A 13,922-nucleotide genomic window follows, 5' to 3' on the forward strand; every position below is an offset into this window, starting at 1 on the left:
CTCCATCTCTCTCTCTCTCTCTCTCTCTTCTCCCTCCCTCTTTCTCTTCTCTCTCTCTCTTCTCCCTCCCTCCCTCTCTCCCCCTCTCTTTCTCTTCTCCCTCCCTCCCTCCCCCTCTTTCTCTCTCTCTTTTCTCCCTCCCTCCCTCCATCCCTCTCTCTCTTCTCCCTCCTCCCTCCCTCCATCCCTCTCTCTCTCTCTCTCTCTTCTCCCTCCCTCCATCCCTCTCTCTCTCTCTCCCTCTCTCTCTCTCTTCTCCCTCCCTCCTCCTCTCTCTCTCTCTCTCTCTCTCTCTTCTCCCTCTCTTCTCCCTCTCTTCTCCCTCTCTTCTCCCTCTCTTCTCCCTCCGTTTCTGACCAGGATGAGGATCTAACAACTCTTTGGTGTAGCAGTGATGTGGCTCAGCCCAGGGTTGATTGAAGGAATGTAATTATGTTGATATGAAAGTCATCTAATTGATCAGGCCAGTAGTCATAATGGGCAGCAAGTCTATTGTGGAGTCAGGCAGGGTTGTCTCAATGTCTCTAGACTGAAAGTGTCCACTAGTCTCAATGTCTCGAGTCTCAATGTCTCTGGACTGAAAGTGTCCACTGGTCTCAATGTCTCTGGACTGAATGTGTCCACTAGTCTCAATATCTCTAGTCTCAATGTGTCCACTAGTCTCAATGTCTCTAGTCTCAATGTCTCTAGTCTCAATGTCTCTAGTCTCAATGTGTCCACTAGTCTCAATGTGTCCACTAGTCTCAATGTGTCCACTAGTCCCAATGTCTCTAGTCTCAATGTGTCCACTAGTCCCAATGTCTCTAGTCTCAATGTCTCTAGTCTCAATGTGTCCACTAGTCTCAATGTCTCTAGTCTCAATGTGTCCACTAGTCTCAATGTCTCTAGTCTCAATGTGTCCACTAGTCTCAATGTCTCTAGTCTCAATGTGTCCACTAGTCTCAATGTGTCCACTAGTCTCAATGTCTCTAGTCTCAATGTGTCCTCTAGTTAATGTCTAGTCTCAATGTGTCCACTAGTCTCAATGTGTCCACTAGTCTCAATGTGTCCACTAGTCTCAATGTGTCCACTAGTCTCAATGTCTCTAGTCTCAATGTGTCCACTAGTCTCAATGTCTCTAGTCTCAATGTGTCCTCTAGTCTCAATGTCTCTAGTCTCAATGTGTCCACTAGTCTCAATGTGTCCACTAGTCTCAATGTGTCCACTAGTCTTAAATGTATTTATTTTATTTATTTAACCTTTATTTAACCAGGAAGGGCTCATTGAGATTTAAAATCTCTTTTACAAGAGCGTCCTGGCCAAGATAGGCAGCGCCAAGTCATTACAAAAACATGAAAAACTACAAGTAATCTAGTAAAAACCAGAATTCACAAGAGTATAACAAAATCAAAAACAGCAAATTAAAAACATTGACAGGTCAGGGAATCAGACTCAATATCATTCATCAGTGATAGAAAAATACCAATCGGGACAAGTTCTTCCAGTTTAAAAGTATTTTGTAAGACGTTCCAAGCCGGTGGTGCAGAGTACATAAAAGCCCTTTTACCAAATTCAGTTTGGACATTGGAACAGTTAGCAGGATAAAGTCCAGCGAACGAAGAGAGTACCCACCACATTTCTGAACAATAAAAATGCCCAAATAAAAAAGGCAGTAAACCCAAAATGGCTTTGTAAATAAAAGTATACTGTCTCTAGTCTCAATGTCTCTAGTCTCAATGTGTCCTCTAGTCTCAATGTCTCTAGTCTCAATGTCTCTAGTCTCAATGTCTCTAGACTGAATGTCTCTAGACTGAATGTCTCTAACATCTCTAGTCTCAATGTCTCTAGTCTCAATGTCTCTAGTCTCAATGTCTCTAGTCTCAATGTCTCTAGTCTCAATGTCTCTAGTCTCAATGTCTCTAACATCTCTAGTCTCAATGTCTCTAGTCTCAATGTCTCTAGTCTCAATGTGTCCTCTAGTCTCAATGTGTCCTCTAGTCTCAATGTCTCTAGTCTCAATGTCTCTAGTCTCAATGTCTCTAGTCTCAATGTGTCCACTAGTCTCAATGTGTCCACTAGTCTCAATGTCTCTAGTCTCAATGTCTCTAGTCTCAATGTGTCCACTAGTCTCAATGTCTCTAGTCTCAATGTCTCTAGTCTCAATGTCTCTAGTCTCAATGTGTCCACTAGTCTCAATGTCTCTAGTCTCAATGTCTCTAGTCTCAATGTCTCTAGACTCAATGTCTCTAGACTGAATGTGTGCACTAGTGTCAGAATGTATCCATCTCTCCCTCTATAGAATCTAACTCACCATGGATGGTTCTGGGACCAGCTCTCCTGTCTCTGGTTCTGGGTCCAGGGCTGTTAGGAAGACAGGGGAACCCTCTGGGAGAAGGGTGGAGGAGAGGAAGGCAGAGCATCTGTGCTCTGCTCTACCGCTCCACTCCTCTAAACATCCATCCATCTTCATCTCCTCGTCTGAGGAGTCTTCTTCGCTGGGCGTCAGTCCCAGGCTGTCACTGGATGACTCCATGTCAAAATCTGTACAGGGAAATGAACATAAACATAAACAATCTGTATGGGGAAAAGAATCATAAAAGGTAAGTATGCAGTGTACCCTCTCTAAACACTCCCCTCCTGAGATAAGTATGCAGTGTACCCTCTCTAAAAACTCCCCTCCTGAGGTAAGTATGCAGTGTACCCTCTCTAAACACTCCCCTCCTGAGGTAAGTATGCAGTGTACCCTCTCTAAAAACTCCCCTCCTGAGGTAAGTATGCAGTGTACCCTCTCTAAAAACTCCCCTCCTGAGGTAAGTATGCAGTGTACCCTCTCTAAACACTCCCCTCCTGAGGTAAGTATGCAGTGTACCCTCTCTAAAAACTCCCCTCCTGAGGTAAGTATGCAGTGTACCCTCTCTAAAAACTCCCTTCTTGAGGTACGTATGCAGTGTACCCTCTCTAAACACTCCCCTCCTGAGGTAAGTATGCAGTATACCCTCTCTAAAAACTCCCTTCCTGAGGTACGTATGCAGTGTACCCTCTCTAAAAACTCCCCTCCTGAGGTAAGTATGCAGTGTACCCTCTCTAAAAACTCCCCTCCTGAGGTAAGTATGCAGTGTACCCTCTCTAAAAACTCCCCTCCTGGGGTAAGTATGCAGTGTACTCTCTCTAAAAACTCCCCTCCTGAGGTAAGTATGCAGTGTACCCTCTCTAAAAACTCCCTTCCTGAGGTAAGTATGCAGTGTACCCTCTCTAAAAACTCCCCTCCTAAGGTAAGTATGCAGTGTACCCTCTCTAAAAACTCCCCTCCTGAGGTAAGTATGCAGCGTACCCTCTCTAAAAACTCCCTTCCTGAGGTAAGTATGCAGTGTACCCTCTCTAAAAACTCCCCTCCTGAGGTAAGTATGCAGTGTACCCTCTCTAAAAAACTCCACTCCTGAGGTAAGTATGCAGTATACCCTCTCTAAAAACTCCCTTCCTGAGGTAAGTATGCAGTGTACCCTCTCTAAAAACTCCCCTCCTGAGGTAAGTATGCAGTATACCCTCTCTAAAAACTCCCTTCTTGAGGTACGTATGCAGTGTACCCTCTCTAAACACTCCCCTCCTGAGGTAAGTATGCAGTGTACCCTCTCTAAAAACTCCCTTCCTGAGGTACGTATGCAGTGTACCCTCTCTAAAAACTCCCTTCCTGAGGTAAGTATGCAGTGTACCCTCTCTAAAAACTCCCCTCCTGAGGTAAGTATGCAGTGTACCCTCTCTAAAAACTCCCTTCCTGAGGTAAGTATGCAGTGTACCCTCTCTAAAAACTCCCTTCCTGAGGTAAGTATGCAGTGTCCCTCTCTAAAAACTCCCTTCCTGAAGTACGTATGCAGTGTACCCTCTCTAAAAACTCCCCTCCTGTGGTAAGTATGCAGTGTACCCTCTCTAAAAACTCCCCTCCTGAGGTACGTACACAGTGGCCTGGGGCTGTTATGAATGCATCCAATAAAACAGAACATGTTGATATCTGGAGCAAATTAAGAAATAATGTCAAACGTAGTGCTCTGGTGAATTGGGACAGGTATCATCCACAGTATTTGTCTGTACAGTAGCTGGTTGGTAGAGAGGTAGGGCTCTGGTGAATTGGGACAGGTGTACTACACAGTATTTGTCTGTACAGTAGCTGGTTGGTAGAGAGGTAGTGCTCTGGTGAATTGGGACAGGTATACTACACAGTATTTGTCTGTACAGTAGCTGGTTGGTAGAGAGGTAGTGCTCTGGTGAATTGGGACAGGTATCATCCACAGTATTTGTCTGTACAGTAGCTGGTTGGTAGAGAGGTAGTGCTCTGGTGAATTGGGACAGGTATAATCCACAGTATTTGTCTGTACAGTAGCTGGTTGGTAGAGAGGTAGGGTTCTGGTGAATTGGGACAGGTATAATCCACAGTATTTCTCTGTACAGTAGCTGGTTGGTAGAGAGGTAGTGCTCTGGTGAATTGGGACAAGTCGCTCTGTTTCTGCCCCATCAGGGCCTAATACATTAGTCATGGCTGTGTGTCCTAGAGGCCATTCCTCATGGTGTAATTACCATCCTGCCTGTTATATTACTATGTCAGCTATTTACTTAAAACCTTAATCGATATAAAAAAATAAAGAAGACTTTTTATGGCTGAAGCTAAATGGGCTCTGACAGCACAGGAGAACAACAGCCATTACTGCCACAGACAGAAACAACATATGGAACAGACAAACTGTCATCTAGACTAATATTGAAAACAAGATGACATACAGCAAGGTCTACAAATATACTGCTGATCTGACTCAGACACACACACACACACACACACACACACACACTTACCTGTTGCAGGCATCCTGGGAAAGAGGGCTGGACTGTGTGACTTTCTGATCCCTGACCCTGAGAGCACCCGTGGTGTCTGCTGGGAGCTGTAGTTTGTCAGGGTATCAGAGGAGTGTGGTGGTGGATCACTCATCAGGGAAGGAGAAGGAGAGGGGTGGGGTGACATGGCTGACTGGGTGGATAGGGGTTCGTCTTGTGATGGAATCGACATGTTCCTAGAGGACAGAGCATCTGGAGGTGATGGTGTTGATGGCGACATGGTGGATAACGGTTTTGGAGGTGACCTGTAGGACACAGGGCTTCCTGGTGACACGGTAGAGAGAGGGTTCCTGGGTGACCTGCTGGATAATTGTTTCCTAGGTGACTGAGAGTATGGCAAGGTGGACGATAAGGGTTCTGATGGTGATGGCGATGACTGAGATCTCAGGGAGAGAGGTGACAGAGGTGACAACCTGTCAGGCAGGTGTTTGGGAGGTGAGGGGGGGTGAATAAACCTGGAGGCCCGGGGAGGTAACAGAGGTGACAACCTGTCAGGCAGGTGTTTGGGAGGTGAGGGGGGGTGAATAAACCTGGAGGCCTGGGGAGGTAACAGAGGTGACAACCTGTCAGGCAGGTGTTTGGGAGGTGAGGGGGGGTGAATAAACCTGGAGGCCTGGGGAGGTAACAGAGGTGACAACCTGTCAGGCAGGTGTTTGGGAGGTGAGGGGGGTGAATAAACCTGGAGGCCCGGGGAGGTAACAGAGGTGACAACCTGTCAGGCAGGTGTTTGGGAGGTGAGGGGGGGTGAATAAACCTGGAGGCCCGGGGAGGTAACAGAGGTGACTCCGGCTCTGTGGGGCTGGAAGGTGAGAGAGTGAATGTGGACCTGAGGGAGTGCAGAGTGGGTGGAGCGGGAGACAGAGAGGATGGGGGCCCTGCAGATAAGAGGTCTGGGTTGGGTGGAGCAGGAGACAGAGAGGATGGGGGCCCTGCAGATAAGAGGTCTGGGTTGGGTGTAGAGGGAGAAGGGCTGGGGGTGAGGGGTCTACAGATAAGAGGTCTGGGTTGGGTGTAGAGGGAGAAGGGCTGGGGGTGAGGGGTCTACAGATAAGAGGTCTGGGTTGGGTGTAGAGGGAGAAGGGCTGGGGGGTGAGGGGTCTACAGATAAGAGGTCTGGGTTGGGTGTAGAGGGAGAAGGGCTGGGGGATGAGGGGTCTGCAGATAAGAGGTCTGGGTTGGGTGTAGAGGGAGAAGGGCTGGGGGTGAGGGGTCTACAGATAAGAGGTCTGGGTTGGGTGTGGAGAAGGGCTGGGGGGTGAGGGGTCTACAGATAAGAGGTCTGGGTTGGGTGTAGAGGGAGAAGGGCTGGGGGATGAGGGGTCTACAGATAAGAGGTCTGGGTTGGGTGTAGAGGGAGAAGGGCTGGGGGTGAGGGGTCTACAGTTGACTGATGGAGGTTGTACGAGCGGTCAGTTCGTGTGGACTTGGCTGGTGTCTTGGTTGACGACCCAGGGGTCTTTGGTCCTCTGGGCTGTGGTGACCCAGTGGTGAACCTTGGTGACCGTACACTAGTGTGGTCAGGTTGTGGTATCTGAGTGGTGCCCACTTTAGAGACCAACGGAGGGCGAGAAGACCAGGTCACTGGAGACTCAGACAACATGGCTCCCTGGGACAATGCATTGTGGGACAGGTTAGGACCTCCAATTACATTGACTTCCTCTTGCCTGTGATAGATAGATAGATAGATAGATAGATAGATAGATAGATAGATAGATAGATAGATAGATAGATAGATAGATAGATAGATAGATAGATAGATAGATAGATAGATAGATAGATAGATAGATAGATAGATAGATAGATAGATAGATAGATAGATAGATAGATAGATAGATAGATAGATAGATAGATAGATAGATAGATAGATAGATAGATAGATAGATAGATAGATAGATAGATAGATTAGATAGATGGAGAGAGAGAGATTCAACCATCCATAAATCAATTCAACAGTCATGGACCTCTGCTCTCAACACCCAGCCCTGCTCTATCCACAGTGTTCCCTCTCTCAACACCCAGCCCTGCTCTATCCACAGTGTTCCCTCTCTCAACACCCAGCCCTCCTCTATCCACAGTGTTCACTCTCTCAACACCCAGCCCTCCTCTATCCACAGTGTTCCCTCTCTCAACACCCAGCCCTCCTCTATCACAGTGTTCCCTCTCGCAACACCCAGCCCTCCTCTATCCACAGTGTTCCCTCTCTCAACACCCAGCCCTCCTCTATCCAGTGTTCCCTCTCTCAACACCCAGCCCTCCTCTATCCACAGTGTTCCCTCTCGCAACACCCAGCCCTCCTCTATCCACAGTGTTCCCTCTCTCAACACCCAGCCCTCCTCTATCCACAGTGTTCCCTCTCTCAACACCCAGCCCTCCTCTATCCACAGTGTTCCCTCTCTCAACACCCAGCCCTCATCTATCACAGTGTTCCCTCTATCAACACCCAGCCCTCCTCTATCCACAGTGTTCCCTCTCTAAACACCCAGCCCTCCTCTATCCACAGTGTTCCATCTCTCAACACCCAGCCCTCCTCTATCCACAGTGTTCCCTCTCTAAACAACCAGCCCTCCTCTATCCACAGTGTTCCCTCTCTCAACACCCAGCCCTCCTCTATCCACAGTGTTCCCTCTCTCAACACCCAGCCCTCCTCTATCCACAGAGTTCCCTCTCTCAACACCCAGCCCTCCTCTATCCACAGTGTTCCCTCTCTCAACACCCAGCCCTCCTCTATCCACAGTGTTCCCTCTCTCAACACCCAGCCCTCCTCTATCCACAGTGTTCCCTCTCGCAACACCCAGCCCTCCTCTATCCACAGTGTTCCCTCTCTCAACACCCAGCCCTCCTCTATCCACAGTGTTCCCTCTCTCAACACCCAGCCCTCCTCTATCCACAGTGTTCCCTCTCTCAACACCCAGCCCTGCTCTATCCAGAGTGTTCCCTCTCTAAACACCCAGCCATCCTCTATCCACAGTGGTCCCTCTCTCAACACCCAGCCCTCCGCTATCCACAGGTTCCCTCTCTCAACACCCAGCCCTCCTCTATCCACAGTGGTCCCTCTCTCAACACCCAGCCCTGCTCTATCCACAGTGTTCCCTCTCTCAACACCCAGCCCTCCTCTATCCACAGTGTTCCCTCTCTCAACACCCAGCCCTCCTCTATCCACAGTGTTCCCTCTCTCAACACCCAGCCCTCCTCTATCCACAGTGTTCCCTCTCTCAACACCCAGCCGTCCTCTATCCAGTGTTCCCTCTATCAACACCCAGCCCTCCTCTATCCACAGTGTTCCCTCTCTAAACACCCAGCCCTCCTCTATCCACAGTGTTCCATCTCTCAACACCCAGCCCTCCTCTATCCACAGTGTTCCCTCTCTAAACAACCAGCCCTCCTCTATCCACAGTGTTCCCTCTCTCAACACCCAGCCCTCCTCTATCCACAGTGTTCCCTCTCTCAACACCCAGCCCTCCTCTATCCACAGAGTTCCCTCTCTCAACACCCAGCCCTCCTCTATCCACAGTGTTCCCTCTCTCAACACCCAGCCCTCCTCTATCCACAGTGTTCCCTCTCTCAACACCCAGCCCTCCTCTATCCACAGTGTTCCCTCTCGCAACACCCAGCCCTCCTCTATCCACAGTGTTCCATCTCTCAACACCCAGCCCTCCTCTATCCACAGTGTTCCCTCTCTAAACACCCAGCCCTCCTCTATCCACAGTGGTCCCTCTCTCAACACCCAGCCCTCCTCTATCCACAGTGTTCCCTCTCTAAACACCCAGCCCATCCACAGTGTTCCCTCTCTCAACACCCAGCCCTCCTCTATCCACAGTGTTCCCTCTCTAAACACCCAGCCCTCCTCTATCCAGTGTTCCCTCTCTCAACACCCAGCCCTCCTCTATCCACAGTGTTCCCTCTCTAAACACCCAGCCCTCCTCTATCCACAGTGTTCCCTCTCTCAACACCCAGCCCTCCTCTATCCAGTGTTCCCTCTCTCAACACCCAGCCCTCCTCTATCCACAGAGTTCCCTCTCTCAACACCCAGCCCTCCTCTATCCACAGTGTTCCCTCTCTCAACACCCAGCCCTCCTCTATCCACAGTGTTCCCTCTCTCAACACCCAGCCCTCCTCTATCCACAGTGTTCCCTCTCGCAACACCCAGCCCTCCTCTATCCACAGTGTTCCCTCTCTCAACACCCAGCCCTCCTCTATCCACAGTGTTCCCTCTCTCAACACCCAGCCCTCCTCTATCCACAGTGTTCCCTCTCTCAACACCCAGCCCTGCTCTATCCAGAGTGTTCCCTCTCTAAACACCCAGCCATCCTCTATCCACAGTGGTCCCTCTCTCAACACCCAGCCCTCCGCTATCCACAGTTCCCTCTCTCAACACCCAGCCCTCCTCTATCCACAGTGGTCCCTCTCTCAACACCCAGCCCTGCTCTATCCACAGTGTTCCCTCTCTCAACACCCAGCCCTCCTCTATCCACAGTGTTCCCTCTCTCAACACCCAGCCCTCCTCTATCCACAGTCTTCCCTCTCTCAACACCCAGCCCTCCTCTATCCACAGTGTTCCCTCTCTCAACACCCAGCCGTCCTCTATCCAGTGTTCCCTCTATCAACACCCAGCCCTCCTCTATCCACAGTGTTCCCTCTCTAAACACCCAGCCCTCCTCTATCCACAGTGTTCCATCTCTCAACACCCAGCCCTCCTCTATCCACAGTGTTCCCTCTCTAAACAACCAGCCCTCCTCTATCCACAGTGTTCCCTCTCTCAACACCCAGCCCTCCTCTATCCACAGTGTTCCCTCTCTCAACACCCAGCCCTCCTCTATCCACAGAGTTCCCTCTCTCAACACCCAGCCCTCCTCTATCCACAGTGTTCCCTCTCTCAACACCCAGCCCTCCTCTATCCACAGTGTTCCCTCTCTCAACACCCAGCCCTCCTCTATCCACAGTGTTCCCTCTCGCAACACCCAGCCCTCCTCTATCCACAGTGTTCCATCTCTCAACACCCAGCCCTCCTCTATCCACAGTGTTCCCTCTCTAAACACCCAGCCCTCCTCTATCCACAGTGTTCCCTCTCTCAACACCCAGCCCTCCTCTATCCACAGTGTTCCCTCTCTAAACACCCAGCCCATCCACAGTGTTCCCTCTCTCAACACCCAGCCCTCCTCTATCCACAGTGTTCCCTCTCTAAACACCCAGCCCTCCTCTATCCAGTGTTCCCTCTCTCAACACCCAGCCCTCCTCTATCCACAGTGTTCCCTCTCTAAACACCCAGCCCTCCTCTATCCACAGTGTTCCCTCTCTCAACACCCAGCCCTCCTCTATCCACAGTGTTCCCTCTCTCAACACCCAGCCCTCCTCTATCCACAGAGTTCCCTCTCTCAACACCCAGCCCTCCTCTATCCACAGTGTTCCCTCTCTCAACACCCAGCCCTCCTCTATCCACAGTGTTCCCTCTCTCAACACCCAGCCCTCCTCTATCCACAGTGTTCCCTCTCGCAACACCCAGCCCTCCTCTATCCACAGTGTTCCCTCTCTCAACACCCAGCCCTCCTCTATCCACAGTGTTCCCTCTCTCAACACCCAGCCCTCCTCTATCCACAGTGTTCCCTCTCTCAACACCCAGCCCTCCTCTATCCACAGTGTTCCCTCTCTCAACACCCAGCCCTCCTCTATCCACAGTGTTCCCTCTCGCAACACCCAGCCCTCCTCTATCCACAGTGTTCCATCTCTCAACACCCAGCCCTCCTCTATCCACAGTGTTCCCTCTCTAAACACCCAGCCCTCCTCTATCCACAGTGTTCCCTCTCTCAACACCCAGCCCTCCTCTATCCACAGTGTTCCCTCTCTAAACACCCAGCCCATCCACAGTGTTCCCTCTCTCAACACCCAGCCCTCCTCTATCCACAGTGTTCCCTCTCTAAACACCCAGCCCTCCTCTATCCAGTGTTCCCTCTCTCAACACCCAGCCCTCCTCTATCCACAGTGTTCCCTCTCTAAACACCCAGCCCTCCTCTATCCACAGTGTTCCCTCTCTCAACACCCAGCCCTCCTCTATCCACAGTGTTCCCTCTCTCAACACCCAGCCCTCCTCTATCCACAGAGTTCCCTCTCTCAACACCCAGCCCTCCTCTATCCACAGTGTTCCCTCTCTCAACACCCAGCCCTCCTCTATCCACTGTGTTCCCTCTCTCAACACCCAGCCCTCCTCTATCCACAGTGTTCCCTCTCTCAACACCCAGCCCTCCTCTATCCACAGTGTTCCATCTCTCAACACCCAGCCCTCCTCTATCCACAGTGTTCCCTCTCTAAACACCCAGCCCTCCTCTATCCACAGTGTTCCCTCTCTCAACACCCAGCCCTCCTCTATCCACAGTGTTCCCTCTCTAAACACCCAGCCCATCCACAGTGTTCCCTCTCTCAACACCCAGCCCTCCTCTATCCACAGTGTTCCCTCTCTAAACACCCAGCCCTCCTCTATCCAGTGTTCCCTCTCTCAACACCCAGCCCTCCTCTATCCACAGTGTTCCCTCTCTAAACACCCAGCCCTCCTCTATCCACAGTGTTCCCTCTCTCAACACCCAGCCCTCCTCTATCCACAGTGTTCCCTCTCTCAACACCCAGCCCTCCTCTATCCACAGAGTTCCCTCTCTCAACACCCAGCCCTCCTCTATCCACAGTGTTCCCTCTCTCAACACCCAGCCCTCCTCTATCCACAGTGTTCCCTCTCTCAACACCCAGCCCTCCTCTATCCACAGTGTTCCCTCTCGCAACACCCAGCCCTCCTCTATCCACAGTGTTCCCTCTCTCAACACCCAGCCCTCCTCTATCCACAGTGTTCCCTCTCTCAACACCCAGCCCTCCTCTATCCACAGTGTTCCCTCTCTCAACACCCAGCCCTCCTCTATGCACAGTGTTCCCTCTCTCAACACCCAGCCCTCCTCTATCCACAGTGTTCCCTCTCTCAACACCCAGCCCTCCTCTATCCAGTGTTCCCTCTATCAACACCCAGCCCTCCTCTATCCACAGTGTTCCCTCTCTAAACACCCAGCCCTCCTCTATCCACAGTGTTCCATCTCTCAACACCCAGCCCTCCTCTATCCACAGTGTTCCCTCTCTAAACAACCAGCCCTCCTCTATCCACAGTGTTCCCTCTCTCAACACCCAGCCCTCCTCTATCCACAGTGTTCCCTCTCTCAACACCCAGCCCTCCTCTATCCACAGAGTTCCCTCTCTCAACACCCAGCCCTCCTCTATCCACAGTGTTCCCTCTCTCAACACCCAGCCCTCCTCTATCCACAGTGTTCCCTCTCTCAACACCCAGCCCTCCTCTATCCACAGTGTTCCCTCTCTCAACACCCAGCCCTCCTCTATCCACAGTGTTCCCTCTCTCAACACCCAGCCCTCCTCTATCCACAGTGTTCCCTCTCTCAACACCCAGCCCTCCTCTATCCACAGTGTTCCCTCTCTCAACACCCAGCCCTGCTCTATCCAGAGTGTTCCCTCTCTAAACACCCAGCCATCCTCTATCCACAGTGGTCCCTCTCTCAACACCCAGCCCTCCGCTATCCACAGTTCCCTCTCTCAACACCCAGCCCTCTTCTATCCACAGTGGTCCCTCTCTCAACACCCAGCCCTCCTCTATCCAGTGTTCCCTCTCTCAACACCCAGCCCTCCTCTATCCACAGTGTTCCCTCTCTCAACACCCAGCCCTCCTCTATCCAGTGTTCCCTCTATCAACACCCAGCCCTCCTCTATCCACAGTGTTCCCTCTCTAAACACCCAGCCCTCCTCTATCCACAGTGTTCCATCTCTCAACACCCAGCCCTCCTCTATCCACAGTGTTCCCTCTCTAAACAACCAGCCCTCCTCTATCCACAGTGTTCCCTCTCTCAACACCCAGCCCTCCTCTATCCACAGTGTTCCCTCTCTCAACACCCAGCCCTCCTCTATCCACAGAGTTCCCTCTCTCAACACCCAGCCCTCCTCTATCCACAGTGTTCACTCTCTCAACACCCAGCCCTCCTCTATCCACAGTGTTCCCTCTCTCAACACCCAGCCCTCCTCTATCCACAGTGTTCCCTCTCTCAACACCCAGCCCTCCTCTATCCACAGTGTTCCCTCTCTAAACACCCAGCCCTCCTCTATCCACAGTGTTCCCTCTCTCAACACCCAGCCCTCCTCTATCCACAGTGTTCCCTCTCTCAACACCCAGCCCTGCTCTATCCACAGTGTTCCCTCTCTAAACACCCAGCCATCCTCTATCCACAGTGGTCCCTCTCTCAACACCCAGCCCTCCGCTATCCACAGTTCCCTCTCTCAACACCCAGCCCTCCTCTATCCACAGTGGTCCCTCTCTCAACACCCAGCCCTGCTCTATCCACAGTGTTCCCTCTCTCAACACCCAGCCCTCCTCTATCCACAGTGTTCCCTCTCTCAACACCCAGCCCTCCTCTATCCAGTGTTCCCTCTCTAAACACCCAGCCCATCCACAGTGTTCCCTCTCTCAACACCCAGCCCTCCTCTATCCACAGTGTTCCCTCTCTAAACACCCAGCCCTCCTCTATCCAGTGTTCCCTCTCTCAACACCCAGCCCTCCTCTATCCACAGTGTTCCCTCTCTCAACACCCAGCCCTCCTCTATCCACAGTGTTCCCTCTCTCAACACCCAGCCCTCCTCTATCCACAGTGTTCCCTCTCTCAACACCCAGCCCTCCTCTATCCAGTGTTCCCTCTATCAACACCCAGCCCTCCTCTATCCACAGTGTTCCCTCTCTAAACACCCAGCCCTCCTCTATCCACAGTGTTCCCTCTCTCAACACCCAGCCCTCCTCTATCCACAGTGTTCCCTCTCTAAACACCCAGCCCTGCTCTATCCACAGTGTTCCCACTCTCTACACCCAGCCCTCCTCTATCCACAGTGTTCCCTCTCTAAACACCCAGCCCATCCACAGTGTTCCCTCTCTCAACACCCAGCCCTCCTCTATCCACAGTGTTCCCTCTCTAAACACCCAGCCCTCCTTTATCCACAGTGTTCCCTCTCTCAACACCCAGCCCTCCTCTATCCACAGT

General features: G+C 51.5%; 2 protein-coding genes across 6 annotated transcripts in view; both read right to left on the bottom strand.

Moving 5' to 3' along the window:
* LOC106609394 (uncharacterized) overlaps positions 1–5,855 on the bottom strand; it is a 47,632-nt gene extending 41,777 nt beyond the window's left edge. For all 5 annotated transcript variants that reach the window (XR_006771239.1, XR_006771238.1, XR_006771237.1 and 2 more), the window contains exons 1-3: positions 5,615–5,855; positions 4,822–5,465; positions 2,291–2,520 (exon numbers count right to left, since the gene is read on the bottom strand). Coding sequence is in view for 1 of the 5 variants with exons in the window: in XM_045724818.1 (XP_045580774.1) it covers positions 2,291–2,520; positions 4,822–5,080 (489 nt within the window). In the remaining 4 variants the exon portion in view is untranslated. The remainder of the gene's footprint in view (positions 1–2,290; positions 2,521–4,821; positions 5,466–5,614) is intronic.
* Positions 5,856–6,105: 250 nt separating this feature from the next.
* LOC106609378 (zinc finger B-box domain-containing protein 1) overlaps positions 6,106–13,922 on the bottom strand; it is a 73,989-nt gene continuing 66,172 nt past the window's right edge. The window contains exon 14 of the mRNA XM_045724819.1: positions 6,106–6,524. Within this exon, the coding sequence (XP_045580775.1) occupies positions 6,182–6,524 (343 nt within the window). The 3' untranslated portion in view covers positions 6,106–6,181. The remainder of the gene's footprint in view (positions 6,525–13,922) is intronic.

The sequence above is a fragment of the Salmo salar genome, chromosome ssa09, assembly GCF_905237065.1.
Source record: "Salmo salar chromosome ssa09, Ssal_v3.1, whole genome shotgun sequence".
Classification (NCBI taxonomy): Eukaryota; Metazoa; Chordata; class Actinopteri; order Salmoniformes; family Salmonidae; genus Salmo; species Salmo salar.